Source organism: Vitis riparia, chromosome 9 (assembly GCF_004353265.1).
Source record: "Vitis riparia cultivar Riparia Gloire de Montpellier isolate 1030 chromosome 9, EGFV_Vit.rip_1.0, whole genome shotgun sequence".
NCBI lineage: Eukaryota > Viridiplantae > Streptophyta > Magnoliopsida > Vitales > Vitaceae > Vitis > Vitis riparia.
Window position 1 is genome coordinate 4,411,759 of NC_048439.1, and position 18,552 is coordinate 4,430,310.

General features: G+C 34.1%; 2 protein-coding genes and 1 long non-coding RNA gene across 3 annotated transcripts; 1 reads left to right on the top strand and 2 right to left on the bottom strand.

Moving 5' to 3' along the window:
• Window positions 1–438: 438 nt before the first annotated feature.
• Window positions 439–3,647, bottom strand: LOC117921578 (mitochondrial arginine transporter BAC2). Its single transcript, XM_034839497.1, has 2 exons — window positions 2,889–3,647; window positions 439–1,464 (listed from the first exon to the last, which is right to left on the bottom strand). Exons 1-2 carry the CDS (start codon window positions 3,120–3,122, stop codon window positions 763–765), a joined length of 936 nt encoding a protein of 311 aa, XP_034695388.1. The 5' UTR covers window positions 3,123–3,647; the 3' UTR covers window positions 439–762.
• Window positions 3,648–4,941: 1,294 nt separating this feature from the next.
• Window positions 4,942–7,826, top strand: LOC117922273. The gene is made up of 2 exons (XM_034840345.1): window positions 4,942–5,195; window positions 7,275–7,826. Exons 1-2 carry the CDS (start codon window positions 4,992–4,994, stop codon window positions 7,473–7,475), a joined length of 405 nt encoding a protein of 134 aa, XP_034696236.1. The 5' UTR covers window positions 4,942–4,991; the 3' UTR covers window positions 7,476–7,826.
• A 1,171-nt stretch (window positions 7,827–8,997) lies between these two features.
• Window positions 8,998–10,955, bottom strand: LOC117922274. Its single transcript, XR_004652460.1, has 4 exons — window positions 10,839–10,955; window positions 10,613–10,668; window positions 9,429–9,470; window positions 8,998–9,334 (listed from the first exon to the last, which is right to left on the bottom strand). It is a non-coding gene; the product is annotated as an uncharacterized LOC117922274 (long non-coding RNA).
• Between the last annotated feature and the right edge of the window lie 7,597 nt (window positions 10,956–18,552).

An 18,552-nucleotide genomic window follows, 5' to 3' on the forward strand; every position in this document is an offset into this window, starting at 1 on the left:
TTATCTGGGTTTGGGAACGTAGTTGAGACGGTTCGGAATGTGAGGAAAGTGATAAGAAATGGCTAGGGTTCCGGTTCTGCATTTCGCAACCGGAGCATTGTCACGCCTGATGTTGGCAGAGAGTTGCTACGAATTGGATGTTGCAATGGCGGATCTTAGAATCATGGAGGAACAGGGTTAGGACAGTTTGCAAATGGAGGTCAGATTTTTACCCTAACCTCCCTTTTTGGATCTAGTATGGAGGCTATACTTAGAATTTTGTTGAACATTTGTGTCTATCTTGCAGTTCGATCTTACACTCTTATTTCATTACATCAACTTTTGTTTCAATACAGAAATCAATAAGAATAAATCAGTAGTTGAGTTCACTAAAATCATATAGGCAATTCAATTCACAGAAACCACACGGATTGACGTTATTCATTTGTAGAAAGAATCTGCTATAAACAACAATTTTATTGAAAAACGAATAGATGGATGACCCACAGCCCCTATAATGAACTGGGTTGAAAAATTATTGGTCCACTCGTTTGATCATTGATGTGGTTATTACAAGAAACTGAGTACCAAATACCTGATTTTTGACACCTCCAAGTTGCTTATTCATTCAATTTCTTGCATGAATAAAACTTTAATGAGTATGTGAACCAATTCTTCATGACTATGTATAAACCATCTCTTCATAATATTCCTATGTCTTCTGCTATGAAATGATCATCATGGAGCTATGATACCCGTTGGTGAGAAAAGACCCTTTGTCTTCTAGCCTGTGTTCTCTGTTTGAATGGTTCCATGACCATTGTTGTTACATAAGTACCTAAGAGCAAATTCATAGGCAGCAAAAATGGCCCCATTGACCACAAATGCTCTACTTACAGCTGTTCCTAATCCTCTCCAGAGTACACCCTGTCCTTCCTCTTTTACACTCTTCACAAAACAGTCAACAATGCCACTGTATTTTTGTGGGGAAGATGATGATTGAGCCTGTAATCGGGTTTTTACAACATCTAAAGGGTAGCAACAAACCCAGCTCGCGACTCCTGCTAGCCCTCCTGCTACTAGCATTGTCCTTAAGCTTTCTTGTCCAGTCTTTCGGCAGCCTGGGTGAAGCTGCTCTCTCATGTACTCATAGGTCGAGAAATAGACTCCATGAGAGGGCACGTCTCTGAGTACTGTGATGGTTAAACCTCGGTACAGTCCCCGGATACCCTCTGTTCTACATATGCTTTTGATGACACTCACTGGACCCTTATAACAGTTTGTTGGGTGGGTCTCTCCATAGTTTTTTCTCTGTAGTTGGAGTCTTATTTTAACTAGCTCAACAGGAGCGAGCATTAGGCTCTGTATGGCCCCAGTTCCAACTCCTCCTAGAGCAACACCTTTGTAGGAAGGAGGGTCTTTGGCAGCAACCGACGGGTCAAATGCTCTTGAGAGATCAGCATAGATTTGGAAAACCATAGCATTCTGCAATGTGAAGTAGATTAGTCAGCAACGCTAAGGCAGTACTGGTTTGGAGGGTTAGATTTTTCTTTTTCAAAGCCCATAATGTAAGCTACATAGTGTGTTGCAATTATCTGATCCAGCATTTTTTTTTTTTTTTTGAGTCCCAACTCTGATATCTTTGTTTCCAGGGGCACATATATGTTACTGCAGAACTTTATACTTGGAAGGCAAAAGATTTTCTATATTAGTCTCTTTCAATAATCTAATTCGTAAGGCAGGGTATAACAAGTACATTTGTTGGGAGCAAAGATTAAAACATCAGAAATTATAGAAATATTAGTCGTCGGAATTTATGAAAATATAAAAAAAAAAATGTAATGGGTCATATCTTATCTTGGGTGAAATCCGCAAGGACTAATAAGTTGATGGAATGTTAGGCAATTAAGGCCAAATTTCATCCACAGACTTAATTCCATCAAGTGGTTTAGCATCAGTTTGTGGTGCCCATATCCTTAGTTCCAAACTGGCTTCACCACAAGTTGGTGAAAGAGACCAATCATAAGTGAAGCTCTATTATACATCACCCACAAATTCCCATAGGGGACTCTCAAATCATAATTGAAAAGCGTGAAGGCTTCTTTTAAGTTTGGAAAGTTATTTTTCCTATCAATCATATGATAGGATGTCCACATCTTTAGGTTTCAAGTCTGTTCGAAATCTTTTATGTCTTGATTTGATTCATTTGTATCCTTATTCAATGACTTAAATATTAACACTCGTAATTGTATTTTCGACTATTAAGATGAACAGTTTGATAGATATCGAGAGGGTTCAATTAACCTAATCATACGATTTTTCCGACACTTATTTGAACTATTTTGTCTTATAAACTTTTTATTAGAATTCTTCAACCATTTAAAAAAATAAAATGATTTAAACCGGTGCAAATTAAATGAGAAATAGAAACGTGACCCTTCCTTCCTAGAAATACCAAACTCTATTATTGAGAAATTTGTCTATTACGAAACGAAAAGGTTAATGCACAATGTCCATCCTATCAGTTAGAAAATGACATTTCCCAAAAGACAAAAAAGGGGAAGGCCATGGCAAATTTTATGATCATAACCAGTGCTGCAGACACCATATCATTTTCAGAATTCACTTCTCACAGAGGCGGGTCAATGAAAGATTCCCAAGAAGCAAACAAAACTTAAAATTCAAAAGCTTTAAAAAAAAATGGGAAAATAATTCCCAAATCTCAAGTGGTTAGAAACAGTTCATTGTTTACATCTTGATAAGGCCCTGATCTTCACCCATGACAATTTCCACAAGTTTTGCTTCTCTCAGAAGAGTCATAACCAATCTCAAAAGCATCAACATCGATCTTGAAGGAGGAATCAGAATTCAGAAGAAAAACCATGAAAAGTGAAGAAATCAAAACAAACCTGAAAGGTGACAGAAGCGAGAGGTGCGCCCATGCCTCTGTAGAGAGCACCAGGGCCCTCGGTGGCTATCACTCTCCGGAGAATGGTCATGGCGGAGCCACTCCTCGAGTGCTGCTGCATGATCCTCAAGCTATCAAGTGGGTATCCAGACACCACGCCCGCCATGCCACCCAACCCTCCTGCAACAAACTCCCTCCCCCAACTGCTTGCAAGAAACTCTGGCCAGAAATCCATTCTTCTCCCACTCCCATTCCCCAACCCCACTTCCCAATTCTTCCTTTTCTTTCCTACTCCACCACCTGATAGCTCACACAGAAAGAGAGAAACTTTTGGACAACCCTGGAGGGTTTCTGCCTCGCTTTATTTTCTGGTTTTTCTCCTGAAATGAAAGGAAAGGAAAACAGAAGGCTAAATCCTCCAGTGCTATTTTGTTGGATGTGGGTGGTGAGGGGAAATGGGCAACGTCCTACTTTCAGAGACGCCCAAGGGTGTCTGCCCACGTGGGTCCAATGGGTGGTGTGTGCCTAGTGTTAACCCACCTTTGATCGGCCCAACCCAGATAGTTTTGAGCGGCGGGTGACGCCACAGAGAAGAGGAGAGAGAGAGAGAGAGAGAGAGGGGGATGTGAATCATGGGGATTTGAACCATATATTATTAAGAATTCCCGTGGAGATAGTGGTGTCAAGAGATATGTTGGGTTGGATTTTTGTCATAAGAAGTGAGCGTGAGTGTGAATGTGACCACACCTCCATTATTTGCTCCAAAAGGCTTTTCCTCTTTGGTCTCAGCCACCATGTCTTCCATTTTCTAATTTCTCAAATTAAAATTTTCCTTTCTCTCTTCTTCTTCTTGAAAGAGTTTATTACATGTGGGAAAAGTACACCCTTATATGACCTGGAAGATGAAAGGGATAAGAAAGAATTTCGAGATCCTTCACATTTTGGGTATCGTCATTAAAGTCTATATATAAAAAATTTTCTAATTGAGCCGCCTCTAGCTGGGTTTTATACCAAATTTATGTCATTATATTTGCAAAAAGACTTCTTAAAGTATACGGAGGAAAGTGCCTTTTTGCCCCCTTTACTATGGTGGTTGAATGAGGGCATTTTAAGAATTGGCCTCAAAATCTTAAATATTTTTTAATTATGAGTTAAGCTCTATAATGTAATTTTCTAAATATATAAAATTAAAAATTATTATACAATGCAAATATGTATACTAATATTTTAAAATCTTATTTGAAAAAATTTATCAACGTATATATAGTTTTTAAAGTATTTAGATAAAACTCTTAAATATAAGTATTGAATTTTCTAATATGAGTTAAGTCTTATCCAACATTTTAATAAAATGGTGTAGTCTAACGAAGAATGAATTATTATGGAGATGGTGCAAGGCATGCTAAAAGGATAAGGACTTCCTTAACGTTGTAAGAAACATTTCTTTCTTAACTAAATTTCAATATTTTTAAAAGTTATTTTTAATTTTTAATAAATAATTTTATCCAAAGCATAAATAAAAGCAAATAGATCTATTTCTACTTCTTGGACCATATGAGTCATGTCATGATGACACAAGTTATGACATGGTCATGATATACATCATGCATCGTAGGATGGATAGTGACACATGTCATGTGTCTTAGTATGGATTGTAGTGGCATCATGACATGGGCTGTAATACGCGTCATGGCATAACATGAGCCATGTGTCTTAAAAACAAAAAATTAAAACCTATTCCAAACATAAATTTAGAGATGAATTTCTATTTTATACTTATATCAAATTAACAATTCTTAATACAAAAATAAAATAAACATGATGGGTCACATAATAATACATAGTGTGAACCCAGATATATGACGTCACATATACATTGTAGGTTTTATTTCCATTATTTTGTAATTTGATTCCATTTATTTATGTTTTTTTTTTGTGTATAAGAAGAGAAATTGTAAATAAAAGTAAAATATGGATCCGAACAATCCAACCCGACCCGATCCATCTGGAAGCCCTAGTCATCATACGGAGGTGGGTGGATAGGCATAGGAACTTTGACACACAGATTTGGGCGGAGTGAGAGGGCGGAAAGCAGAGGCCCACGATGGCGTCCCTCAGCCTCTCACTGTCCTCACCTTTCACGCTTTCCTCATCTACCAGTAATCTGAGGCAACGAAATCGCCGCAGAATCTCCACAACTCTCCGGCCGCCGGCGATATCACCTAATTCATGGCGGCACAGGCATATTATCTGTATGGCTCCCGAAGAGGAGAAGATGACTCGCCGTTCCCCTCTTGATTTCCCCATCGTGAGTCTGTTGCTTTATCTCTTCCTTTTAGGCTCTATTCAAGCTCTTGTTTATGCACTTATTTATTTCTGTTTGGCTGCCGAGAAAGCTTGAGAAAGGAAAACCAACATAGGATGTTAGGGCTTTTCATTATTTGGGTTGACGGGGAACCTGGGGAAGGAAATTAGATTGGAAATTTAAATTTTAGGTTTCTTTTCATTCTTAAGACTGTATAAAGAACAAACAGCTTACACGTTAGCTTTCAGAAAATAGAATGCGAAATGGATAATATTTGTTTAAAGATTTTGTATAGATTTATGACAACCATCAATTGGAGTTGATTTGTGGTCAGAATGACCTTATCTTTATACTGATTAGTTACATGAGTTAAGGGGTCGTTTGGTAACTGAGAAAATATAGGAAAATAAGCTGAATTTAATTTTGGGGTGTTGGATTTCTTTCTCTTCTTTCTACAAAGTTTTGCTGCTTCCATTTTGCGTACTCTTGTTAATTCCTTTTGTACTCTTTGGTTATAGAGAAAGCATGGGAAGAGGAAAGAAATTAGAACTTTTGAACAAATCTTGAATTTTTCCTTGGTTGTGATCCAAGAAGTCAAAACACATGATCCGATTGTTCCTAATGTTAGTATCTGATTTGATTTAGGTGTCTTCTTAAAATTCTTGGGAATTGAAGTGACCAAAAACAACCATAATGTTCGAGGGTTTATCTTCTTTACTCAATTCTCCAAGAACCAATCTCAAGTTTATGGTTTATGCTTGATTTGTGGTATCAGTGCTTCCATTAGTTTTTATAATTTTTCCTTTAGTTGATGACCGTTTTAGCTAAAGTGGAATGCATTAATTTCTAGCTCCATTTTCTTTTGTTTGCCATCCATTTATATATGCATCAGCATATTCATTATAGCTTTGATACCATATCATTTTGTTGCAAACCCACACATACAACATGAAATAATATTTCCTCATAGGACGTGTTTATATCATAAGAATAATGACCCAAGTCATGGTGAAAATTCTGCAAAGGAATGCTTTACCCATGCCTAATTATGGAAACACATGTAAATCTTAAAGAAGCTTCGATTTTCATGGATATTCTAATCCAAAATAGCAAAGTTACAAGAGGTGCTGAAAAGTAAAGCTTCATCCTTTTATTTATATAAATGGACCCAAAACCTGAAAACTATTTTTTGAAGCCCCAATTCACCACATTGCAGCTTGTTGTGCAGCCTTAACTGCATTGGATCCAATGGCTTGTCACAATCTGGTCATGTAGGAATTGATGTTGTTCTTTTCCCACTTGTGAGGCCTTGCATCTTAAATTCATACCACCAGTCGCATTTTATTGATCTCTCGTCACCTGATCGCCAAATAGCTTATCATAACAAGGCTTACCAAATGACTTTAGTAATATTCCATGTTCCATGACTGGTGATTCAGGAGCAATAATTCTACAGTTAAACAGATTCTCAAACTTTGTTGCTTGTTAAACAGATTCTCAAACTTTGTTGCTTGTTAAACAGATTCTACAGTATCTGTGCTTAGCTGAGAAGTGTTTTCTCTAATGTCAATTCTAAAGTTGTACAGCTTTGTTGTATGTTTGTCTATTGGTATGCTTTGCTGAGGAGGTGTTTCTCCTAGGGCTCTCTCTCTCTAACATGTGGACACATGCACATGGACATGAGTAGGCTTGGGCATGACTATCATCATTGATGAATCACTTGTCTCGTGTTCCTACAATAATTTTAGAGAATAGGCTGTTTAGGGATTTGAAACCATCATAGCAAAGCTGCACACTAGCTACTTCTTCCCTATTGATCTGTTTAACTGATCAGAAGACATGGAAAAATAAATGAAAGCCAAGAATCTTATAATGGATAGGGGTTTTGGCTGCTGTTTTAAAGATTTTAAGTTTGCTTTTCCCTTCAACTTTTGTCCTCTTTCGTAGGAACCAAGGTGTACAATAATGTCACTACCTTGTTCTTTACTGGACTGTTCATAGGGCTAAATATGTTATTGTAATTGTGACTGGGTTGGATTGGCACCATCTGCTAACTTTTTACCCATCTCATTGGTATGGCAGGAGTGGGAGAGGCCTAAACCTGGGAGGAGACCAGATATTTTTCCTCAGTTCAGCCCAATGAAAACACCATTACCACTTCCATTGCCATCTGATCCTCCTGAAGAGGATGAGGAAGAGGAAGAAAAGAAAGAGGAAGAGGAAGAGGATCCTGAAAAGGAAGAACCAGATAATCCAGAAAAGCCTGCAAGTTTTGGAGTATAGAAAGTCTAGTGGCTTTCTTGGATTTTGCTTAATATTGTGCTGTTATTTTGATGTTGTAGAATCTTAGTAAGTGATGGAAGCAGGCATATTGATGCTTTGCAAACACCTTCACCCTTCCTTTTTTCCTCTTCTTGTTTTTTTCCCTCAGCAACTTGTAATTTTTAGAGAAAATCCTTCAGATACTATTTGCCATGCCTTTTTTTTTTTTTCTTTTTCTTTTTTTTTTTTCTTTTTTCGTTCTTTTTTTTCAAATAGCGGAATGATAATATGAGCATTTTCTCAACATTGAGAAAATATGGCCAGAGTGTACTCATGTATTCATTTATCTTAAGATTTGTGGTTTTAGGTGCTCGGTTGATGTAAGTGACGTGACCAAAAAGGCTTGAAGCTTGAGGCCTTATGACTTATGCAAGTTCATTTGCCTGTTCCTTGAAGGGTCTAAATTGGATTCGAGAACATAATACCTAATACATTATGCATCAATTTATACTCATTGGATTCAATAATTGATTGCCAAGTATGGCGTCTTCATTGAGAAAGAAAGTTAAGAAGAGAAGTACAAGCATTGATTTGGACCGACTAGGCTTTAAACTGGTCGCTCGTAGTGTCTTTTCCTTCCCAGCCAAGGGGAAATGGAAAAAACTTTACAAAAATTTAAGGATGCAAATTTGGCAGCCTAAAGTCCAGCCAGAACCTGGACAAAAAAATTATGGGCCAAACTCTGCTCGGCCTGAATCCAAGCCTGGCCCGATGCCTCAAGGGCTGGGGGATTATATTTTAAGCCCGAGCCCTGGTCTCTGAGCCCGACATAAGCATTAACGTACCCATAACAAGTTTGTGACTGAAACTCATCTCCGCATCCAAAGTGCTGATTAGCATTAAAAAGCCTCCCAAAAACATACCATTTGGCCAATTTTATTACTTTTATTAAGAAATCTGATTATATTAATTAAATAGGAGAGCTTAGGACCCGACTTGGGCCAAGAGATAGATTCCTTTAGTCTAGTCTGAGCCCAAATCCAGGAGGCCCAAACCCGGGCCAGCCCATATACATGGCCATGTAGAAGAGGGAAAGAAAAGATGCCAATGACTTAATTAGAACCTCCAGCAATAACGTAAGAATTTTCAAAACCAATCAGCTTCCCCTTGTGGGATGGCATGACCTAAACTTCTACTTTCAATCTTACAATGTGCTAAAAGCCTAAAGTTACACAAATCAAGAATAACACTAAAAACAACTCTAAAGGGTAGCACCAAGCATTTCAGGCGACTAGATGATTTTCTCGCTCGTCATTTTGCTCTTCTTCCATAGAACCCCAAATAAATAAATTGTTGAACAAGCAGTTGTACATATGTCAAGTTGGCTATTTTTTTCCCCCTAGTCCAATAATGGGTGCAGTGCATGGAAATAGGAATTAATCTGAAAGTGTATAAGCCTGCATCATATATCAATTTCATCAATCTCAAATCAACCAGGAGTGGAGGGTATTGGTTGCAGGGCACAGGGAATAATTTATGAAAATGAAGTAAAAGTGGTCATCACCACATCAACAACACTTGATATATCATAGATCAATCTCAAAGCAACCACAAGCAGATTCAAGCGGCATCAATTACTAGTAACATATCTAGAACATGACAATGCAACTCAGTTTTACTGGGGATAAGAAAATGTTCAGAAGTTAATGTAGCATCTCGATAGAGACCAATTGCATCCACCGAAGGATATTCACCACATATGCATATATTAAGTAGATATTGCATTATGACTCAGGTTTTCATTTCTTCCCACTCTTCTTGAGTCCAGAACCTCCAAATGCGCCCTTTTGTGCAGCCTTGGCCTTAAGCTCCTTCAGTGCCTTTTGCTCATCAATGAAATTAGAAATTAAATTAATTTGTCAAATGTACCACACACAGCAGAAAAGAGAATAACTGAATGTGGTGATGCCCCACCTTTTCCTCCTCTTTTTTCTTTTGAAGTTTGGCCAGATCATCCTGCACAGAAGGATAGGTGTTTGAAATCGTAATGACAATAGAGATATATCACACAACAAGACACAGCATCATGGAATATATCAACTAATTCAGAATTGTGCACACTTCCCAAGTGTGAAAACAATCCAACCTTGAAACCATATGGAAGGTAAACAAGATGGTGGGCAATAGAAAAAGATAATCCCCGATGCAGAAGCCAAAAAGGAAAAACATAAATGAAATTTCAGGTAATAAATAACATATGAATTGTCTAACTAGAATGGAAAGGGAGCTGAATTCAATGGTTAAATTTTGCTCAGGCATTTAGAAGAGAACAGAAAAAAGGAAGTTGATGCTATCATTTAACTTCAACATTACAAGGCCACCAATCTATGATACCTTTACATTTTGTAAAGAAAACAACAAATTATCTGACATCTAAATATCGGAAACCAAAGGGATACAAAAAGGCAGTGCCAGATGTTTCCAAGGATATATGAAGATTTCTTTGGGTTCATCATGACAAATAGCTGCACAGCTTACAATATACAACTTGCAACTGATACCCTATTGGCTTATCTTAACATTTTCTAAACCCCATTCTGCGAATGCTTCCTATAATTCAGTTCACAAGAATAACAAATTACAAATTCTCAAATCATATTAACTGAATTCTACACTAACCATACCATCCACTGTTAGCAGTCACCATCCTATACGATGAATTGCAACAGAAAGAATAAACCACAGGAATAAAACCAATCAAATTACCTTTTATTGCTTATAATGATCCTACTTTATCCAGTTCTATTCATCATCCCTAAAAATAGATCACAACTAAAAAAGCTTAAACAAAAAAGGGAGAAAAGAAAAGGGATAGTTAACAATACATGATGCAATTTCTATGGCACTTTTGCACTATTCACCCATTGTTTTATTTATTTATTATTATTTATAATAAAAAAGAGTTTTTTCAGAAAAATAAAAAATAAAAAATTAGGATATGTTTCCCTAATTTGATAACTAAATCGCGTGTAAATGTCATCCAGTCAAGCAATTCTTTGTTTACATCCAAGAATCCAAAAAATAAATCAGAGATACAAAATAAAAAGCGAAGAAAAGAAACAAAAAAGAAAAACACAAACTTAGAATATTTGAGATACCTCGTCGTATTCTTTCTTGTCGGCCTTGGGTTGCTTCAAAGGCTTCAGCTTTCCCCCTGCAAAATTCAAGAACAATTATGGCTCAATTTTTCAATATAGAGGAGCATCAGATCTAAAGGAAAAAAGAACCGGGATATGATGAAAACAGAGGAAAAAGTAATAGATTTTCAGAATAGGATATGAGAGAAAACAGATCGAATCAGAGAGAGATGGAGAAAATTGATACCGGCTTTGGACGACATGGCTCGTCACTAGGGTTAGGGTTTGTGGTGTGATCACAGAAAGAGGGAATCGCGAAGTAGAAGCCCTCACCCTAATGCCACGATAAGAAGCGTCGTCTGGGGATTGGTAAATGGGCAAGGCCTCTATATATAGAGGGATTTTGGTACTAATTCCACTCCCCCCTTGCTTTTTTGCTATTTCCAGATATGGAATTTGAAATTATTTGTCTAATAATATTTTTCTAAAAAAGGGTTTAAAATTCTACTCACCACCTTTATTCCATTTTTCAATAATATTTTTTTTTAATATCAAGAAAAGACAGTATTTGCAGTGAATTTTGTATTATTTATTAACTAACAAAATGTTGCTTAAAAAAATTTATGTTGACATATTATTTTTTCTTTGTTTCCTCATCATTATTGAGAAGGTAAGTAATCGTAAATGTCAACCGGGGATATGTCTCTTTAATTAACCATTAAAGCATTAAATCTATTACTTTTAATTATCCATGCTTTTAAATATCCACATAAATAACAACCATGATAGTAGTCTCACACTCTCCATGCACTTTGCCTATCATCTCCCCGACTAATTGGGCGTTTGGTAAACCAATTTAATAACTTAATTTAAATTATTAAATAAATTAAATGTGTTTTATAAAATAACTTAATGGTACAACTTAAAGTAAAAAAACAACTTTAAATAATAAGTAAAAATAATTAACTTATTTTTAACTCTATATCTTTATTTTATCTTTTTATCCTTATTTGTACTAATTACCTTCATAATCTTTTATGTTACTTTATGACCTCTATTATTATTCGATTTTTTTGCTTTAGTTATAATTTATGAGGATAAATATGTTAGATTGATGATCTAAAATAAATTTTAAGTTAATTTTATTAAACATCTTAAATATTTAAAGTAAGAATTAAATAGTAAGTTTTAAGTCAATAATTTAAGTATAATTTAACTTAAAGTCAATTTAAATTATCAAGTAATAAGTATTAAATTTTATCAAACACCCTCTAAGTGCCATGATTAACTTAATTATTAGAAGGACAATGGCTTAATTGCCCCTTCTCACTAGTTGATGCTTATTGGTCCTTTTAAGACTTGATACACATGTCATGTTGTGTGCGTTTCTACTTGTTTCTACCTGTGTGATTGAAAAAGGGACAAAATAGATTGACGTTATATATGGGAAACATAAAAAAAATATTGAAATAATAATCATTATATAACTTGCATGAGTAGAAGACAACTACTAAAAGACTTACCATGTACCTTTGGTGCAACTTTATGAACAAATAACGACAATCAAAATGGTAAATGTTAGCCCAAGGGTTCTCCTAATCGCGTTTTGATGATAATAAACCATAGTTAAGTGACTAATTGTTTTAAATGGTAAAGAATCTTAGGTATAAATTAGGAAATTCATCAAATGACCAAATGGATACGAGATCAAGACTTTGGGAAGACTTTTGATCATAAGAAACGAATGTAAGATGAATGCATAGGTGCACTTAGGATTTTCATACCGTTTCATGCATCTTAGAAAACTTGGTTTATCCTTTAAAACTGCGATTTCATTAAAACCCGAGTTTTATCAAATATACCTTAGGCAAAACGTTTTAAAATTGATATATTATTTCTCCTAAAGACATTGCCTAAGTGTTAGAAAAGAAAGGAATTGAAAAAGATTTGTTTTCGGGGCCAAAAGACTAAACCGATCGAGGCTCTGGCCAACTGGCTCAACCGGCTGGGGAATTGGTCGACTGATTGGGGACTTGTTCGGTCGAGGTCCGGTCGAGGAGTGCCAAAAATACTCTCTCTCATCCAGTAGCTTCCTCTTCCCGGTTGAGGTTCACCCTTTCCCGGTCGAGGTCTGGTCGAGACAACGGTAACTTGCCAAGCATTAAATGCTCCAACGGCTAGTGAACTTGTCAACCCTTAGCTCGACCGGTCGAGGCTTCCTTTTGTTGTTTTTGGCTCCCAAGCTTATAAACCTATAAATTGAGAGCTCCACTTCATTTATGAATAAAAGAACACTTACAATCAATTGTCTACCTACCTGTTCTTGACCAAAAAGCTCTCATTTCTTTTTTAGTGCATTAAATCATCACTTGTATATCCTTTAGTGCACTCTTGTGTGTCATCCTAGCTTTGTTTTGTATTTGAGCTATCCTTAAGCTAGGTTGAGGGATTCATTCTTGTAAAAACTGAGTGTTAAAGCCTTCAAGAGGTTTGAATCTTGAAGAGATTGTGTAAGAGCCCATTGGAGCGGGAATCCAAGTGACGAGATCCAACTTTCCAATTCAACCTACTATTGCCACTTGGAGATTTTGCCTTATCTACCTTGAAAATTTTCACTTTTGACACTCCACCAACCCAAAGTGGGTCCCCAATAATTGAAAATTGTATTTTTATTATTGTTTTAGTTATTTTTAGGAAATTATTTTGGAGTAAGATGCCAATTAGAAGGTGCCACGTGTCTTTTTTAGGGTTAAACTATATATATGCTTTGTATTAGGGCTTGACAATAAAATTACAAAACATAAGGGTAGAGATTGTTCCATTTTTCTTGAATTCTTCAATAAAGATTTAGTTTTCTTTATTTTATTTTTTCAATCTTTCTATTCTATTTTTTGGCAACCAAACATGGGTTGCGAGGAAAATCCTCCACCATGTTTGGCTAATATGATTTATTCAAAGATGCTGACATGAAAGTTAAGAATCCAAAGAAGAAGTAGCAAAAACAAGATAAAGTTATTGTTTTATTTTTATAATTGTTTTCAAGTTTTAATTGATAGAAATAAATCATTTTTGTTAATTCATCCTAGATAAGGTACAAAAGATTCTTACCATGGTACTAGTGGTTCTTAAAAAGACCTTAATTATTAGTTACCTCAATTTGATCATATTGTTAACAAATCTAAGGATCGAATCTACAAGATGGATATAGGTTTTTGATTGAATAGAGATGAAAGCCAAAATTAACTATCTTATTTAATTGGTTTAAAAGATCTATTTAAAAAAAATAAAAATCTAAGTTCAAGATGCAATATTGGTTCTAAAATTTAATTTAATATAATCTTAGATATTGTGCTTCATATTTACAATTCCCTCTTTCTAAGGATTCAACATTGGATTTTGAAACTCTCCAAGAATTTTCTTTTATTTATTTATTTCATTAAGTAGTTTATGCAATCTTTATCCATATTTTATTATGATTTATTTAAATTAAGTTTTATTACCTTTAGAAAATAATTATTATTTCTAACTTAAAAACAGTTGAACACATCAGGGTTGATTCAAGATGACAATAACATAGAATATTAAAAAGTAATGATAACTCTATCTCTAATTTTTCTTGGTTAGGGTTATCGCATATGTGGGCTTTAATATTTTAATTGCAACAAATATTTGCAATCAAGAAAATGACATCGTTGTCGGGATTGACATTGTTTGATTGTTTTTAACTGAAAAATTAATTATTTGCTATTAGATTATATTAGGTTTTAATTTTTAATTTTTGATTTTCTATTTTCTTTCACTTGTTTTGTGTTGTGATGTTCTTTTGAAGTCAAGTTTCTAAAGTCCATAATTGGAATGCTATAATGGAATAATAGAGCGATGATTAATAACTTAGCAATGTTGGAACACCATTTGAGCCTACACTAGTTTACAAGTCAATGAAAGATTACCTTAGTCCTAGGCTAACATTATTTTTTTACATTAAGAAGAAATTACCTTAATTTTGGGCCTGATAAAGGGCATAAATGAATGAGAGACCATCTTTATCCCTCGTTTACCTTTTAATGTTCAACCTTCTAGTAACTTCATAACTTATTCTAATTTTGGAGTTGAATTTAATTGGCAAAAATTTTCTCTCGATCTTTTCATTAAGAACACTTGCATATTTCAAACAATTTGAGAATGAAAGAATAGACCAATGTTAGAAAAAATACTCAAAGTTATTGAACTTTTTCCCACAACAAATTTGAACCTTGACAAGTTATCTTTTATTTTCATGATATTTTAACAAAAAAATCTTACCACATGTTGAGTGAGGAAATCTTTGTTGAAATGGAACAAACTATGGCTATGATAGTACTTGATAATCTTATAGAAGAAAAACTCATGAGCCTAGTTGCATTCTTCTTCTTTGATTTTTCAATAATTTCATAAGATCGACAAAGTTTAGAGGATACGTTTAAAGAGTATATGAAAAGCCTACTAGATGTGATCAATAACTTAAAAGTAATCATGCTGAGATGGAAAAACTTAATACTAATTTAATTGAATCCACTAACCTAACAACTCAAGTTTTGGATGAATTTCAACTTGATATGAATAAATTATATGGTACAATTGATGATAATGAGGAAATTATTGAATTAGGCATATTTTTAGTAGAAAATAATGATGAGCTTGATGTGATAGACTAATTGGAGCCAAAATATGTGCTCCAATGATATATATTCGATATGATTTATGCACCATAAGACACTCAAATCATTTGACTTGATCAAAATTGTTGCTAAGACCTTAGCCATGAGTTTAACTTGCATTTTAGAGGTTTATCTCAAGTTTAAGGAAAGAAAAATGTGCAAGTTGAATCACTTTAAATTTTGGAAGATCAAGAAAGGGTTTAAATGAGGACATGGGCGAGTTAAGACTCATAAACTATGAGGAAAGGCAAGTGAACATGGATAATAAGGCATAAAGCAAATTCATCAAGTTGAACGAAAATTTGGAATGAGAAATATGGTGATAATATGTACTCTAAATTTGAAGTGAAATTTGGAGTACTTCTTGAAGTTCCTTTTAGCCAAGTTATATATCGTTTCGAAGCTCTGAAAGTTAGGAATCCAATGATTCAAATGGTATACAAATTGGAACTGAAATGAAGAAGTTATGACTTTTTGAAAATAATTGTGTAGAGCTAAATGACCATTTCGAAATTCAACTTATGAATTTGAAATCTAATTCGAAATGACCCAATTTCGAATTCACACATTACCACATTGATATTTTGCTTCCTTTACTTTAGGAATTGCAATTTGGGGACATCATTCGTCCTAAGTAGGCCCCAAACGATTAGAAATCACTATTTTATTATTTTTTTAGTCATTTTTGGTAATTATTTATAAAATAAGTGGCCAATAGGAACATGCCATGTGTTAGGTTTTTTTGGTGGAAACTATAAAAACTCGATTTTTAGGTTTTCTAGGGAGTTCTTGATTTTTTTTTTTTGAGGAGTAGAGATGGCTTGATGATTCTTGGGGCAAGAGAAGATCTTGAAGGTTTTTTTTGGTTTGTTTTATTTTTTCTTTTTATTATTGAATAAATCATTGTTTTTATTTTATTTAAAAAAAATAAAAATCAATAATGGTTCTTTCTTATTCTTTTATGGCCTATGTATGTGAGGACATGCCCATAAAAGGCTAAAAAGCTATATTGGGGTGAAACATGAAAACCTAAAGTTAGATCCAAAGGGAAACAATGAGTGAAATCAGATTAATAATGGAATGAATGAAAGGTTAGGATACTAGTATTAATATCAAACTACCATCTTGATCTCTATTTACCAAAGGTTTTGTTATTGTTACCTACCTTAAGACAAATTTACACAAAGTAGTAAAAACCTAAAAACCTTTGACCTAAACCTAGATTTCATGTCCATTCATTTATAAATCTTCTGTGTTAGTTCACCCCTAGATAAGGTATAAAGGATGTATACCAAGGTATTAGTGATTCTTGGAAAGACCTTATCATTAATTACCTCAATTCGATCCTATTGTTAATGAATCTAATAGTCGGATCCACAAGATGGATATAGACCCTTGATAAAACCGAATTGAAATACAAAATTAATTATAGTATTTAATTGGTTTAAGATATCTATTTTCAAAAATAAAAATCTAAGTTTTGGATGAAATATTGGTTTTAAGAATATTCAATTAGACCTCAGATTGACATTGATCTTAACCTTAGACTTTATTATGCTTTCTCTTCAAGGATTCAACACTAGATTGTTAAATTCTTCGGAACACTCTATTTTGTTTTATTTATTTAATTAAACATTGTAGAAAATCTTTATCCATAATTGATTCCTATTTATTTAAATTAAGGTTTTATAACTTTAAAAATAGTTAATCTTTCTAACCGAAAAACATTTAAACACATCAGAGTTGGTTTTAGAGGACAATAAGTTGAAATACTACAAAACCATGTAATTCTATCTCCAAAAAACATTTAAACACATTAGAGTTGATTTTAGAGGATAACAAGTTGAAATACTACAAAACCATGGTAATTCTATCTCTAATTTTTCTTAGCTGGGTTATAATATATTTAGGCTTAAGTATTTTAATTACAATAGAGATTGATGGTCATTAACCCTTAAGTTAAGGTTAGGGAAGCCAAAAGCTTTGGCTTAGAATGAGCAACAATGGTGACCTTGGGTGATAATTCCTTATTTGACTCTTTTATTGACCAAGCATGAGGGCACTTGGGTGATGATTATGTGACTATAATCTTAGTTTCTTGGAAAGGCCTTGAGGCTTAGTACTTTTGATGGGGCGAAAATTGGTGTTGAATGAGCCCTTGCATGGTATACCTTGTTATTGGGTTCTTAAGGAAATGTAATTAATCCTATAACTATGACCCTAAGAAGAGCAGGAAGTTGTAGTCACACTACAATCAGGTCTTTGTTATGTGAGATAAAAACATAGGAGTAGCAAAACTGGGAACATAGCATGATTGAGTACTCACCTAGGTGGACTTTATCTTGACAACTTTCTTCCTTGTATAAACTGAATCACATAACAAATCAAACTTTAAATTTTTGGCAAAATCAATTGTTGTTCTCTAACTTATTCTCTTGGGTTTCACAATTTGAATACCTACTTGGTAATAACAATTTGTAGTCTTAAGAATTTGATAAGAAGGTAAATCTTTTCTAAATTTTTTAGGTAATATTTAGGTAGTTAACTAGACAAGGATTAAGTTCTATTGTATCTTATTTTGAACAATTTTTGTAATGTTTAGGGATTTATATGTGTTAAACCAATTTTTAAAGTGATTGGACTAGGGTTAAACTTGGTTTTGTCTTATTATAAGCGACATTTTACAATTTTTTTTTGGAATATTTAGGAATTCAATATGTTAATCGTGAGTCATGCATGTTATTAATTGGATTTATTTAATTTATTTTTCTAAGGGTGTTTGGCTTTTGGTTTAATTTGATTATGTTTTGCTTAAGAAGGTTGTCTTCTATTGTTGGTTCCTATATGACAAATGCTTCATTTTCTTAAATATGTTTGTTTACATTATTTATCTAATGTTAGAGGTGAACTTGAATATTGGTTTACTAAAATATCAAAAAGAATTTTACCATTTTTTTCTTGAATGAATTTCCCTTCAGTTTATGATGGTTGATGAGGCGATTATCAAAGAAGGTTGTACTCCATGGAAAGATATTGATGGAAACTTTTCCATGGAGTATATTAATTAATCTATCTACTTGAATATATGTTACTTTTCTAAGGATGAGGAAGAAAACTATGAAGTTATAAAGTTATATTTTTCTTTTAATGTTCTTGGGTGGCGACTCTCCCTTTTGGTATAAAGTGTTGTCCCATGTTGGTATAAAGTGTCATCAAGCAAATTAAAATTGGAAGTCAATTTCAATATATATATATCCTCATTCA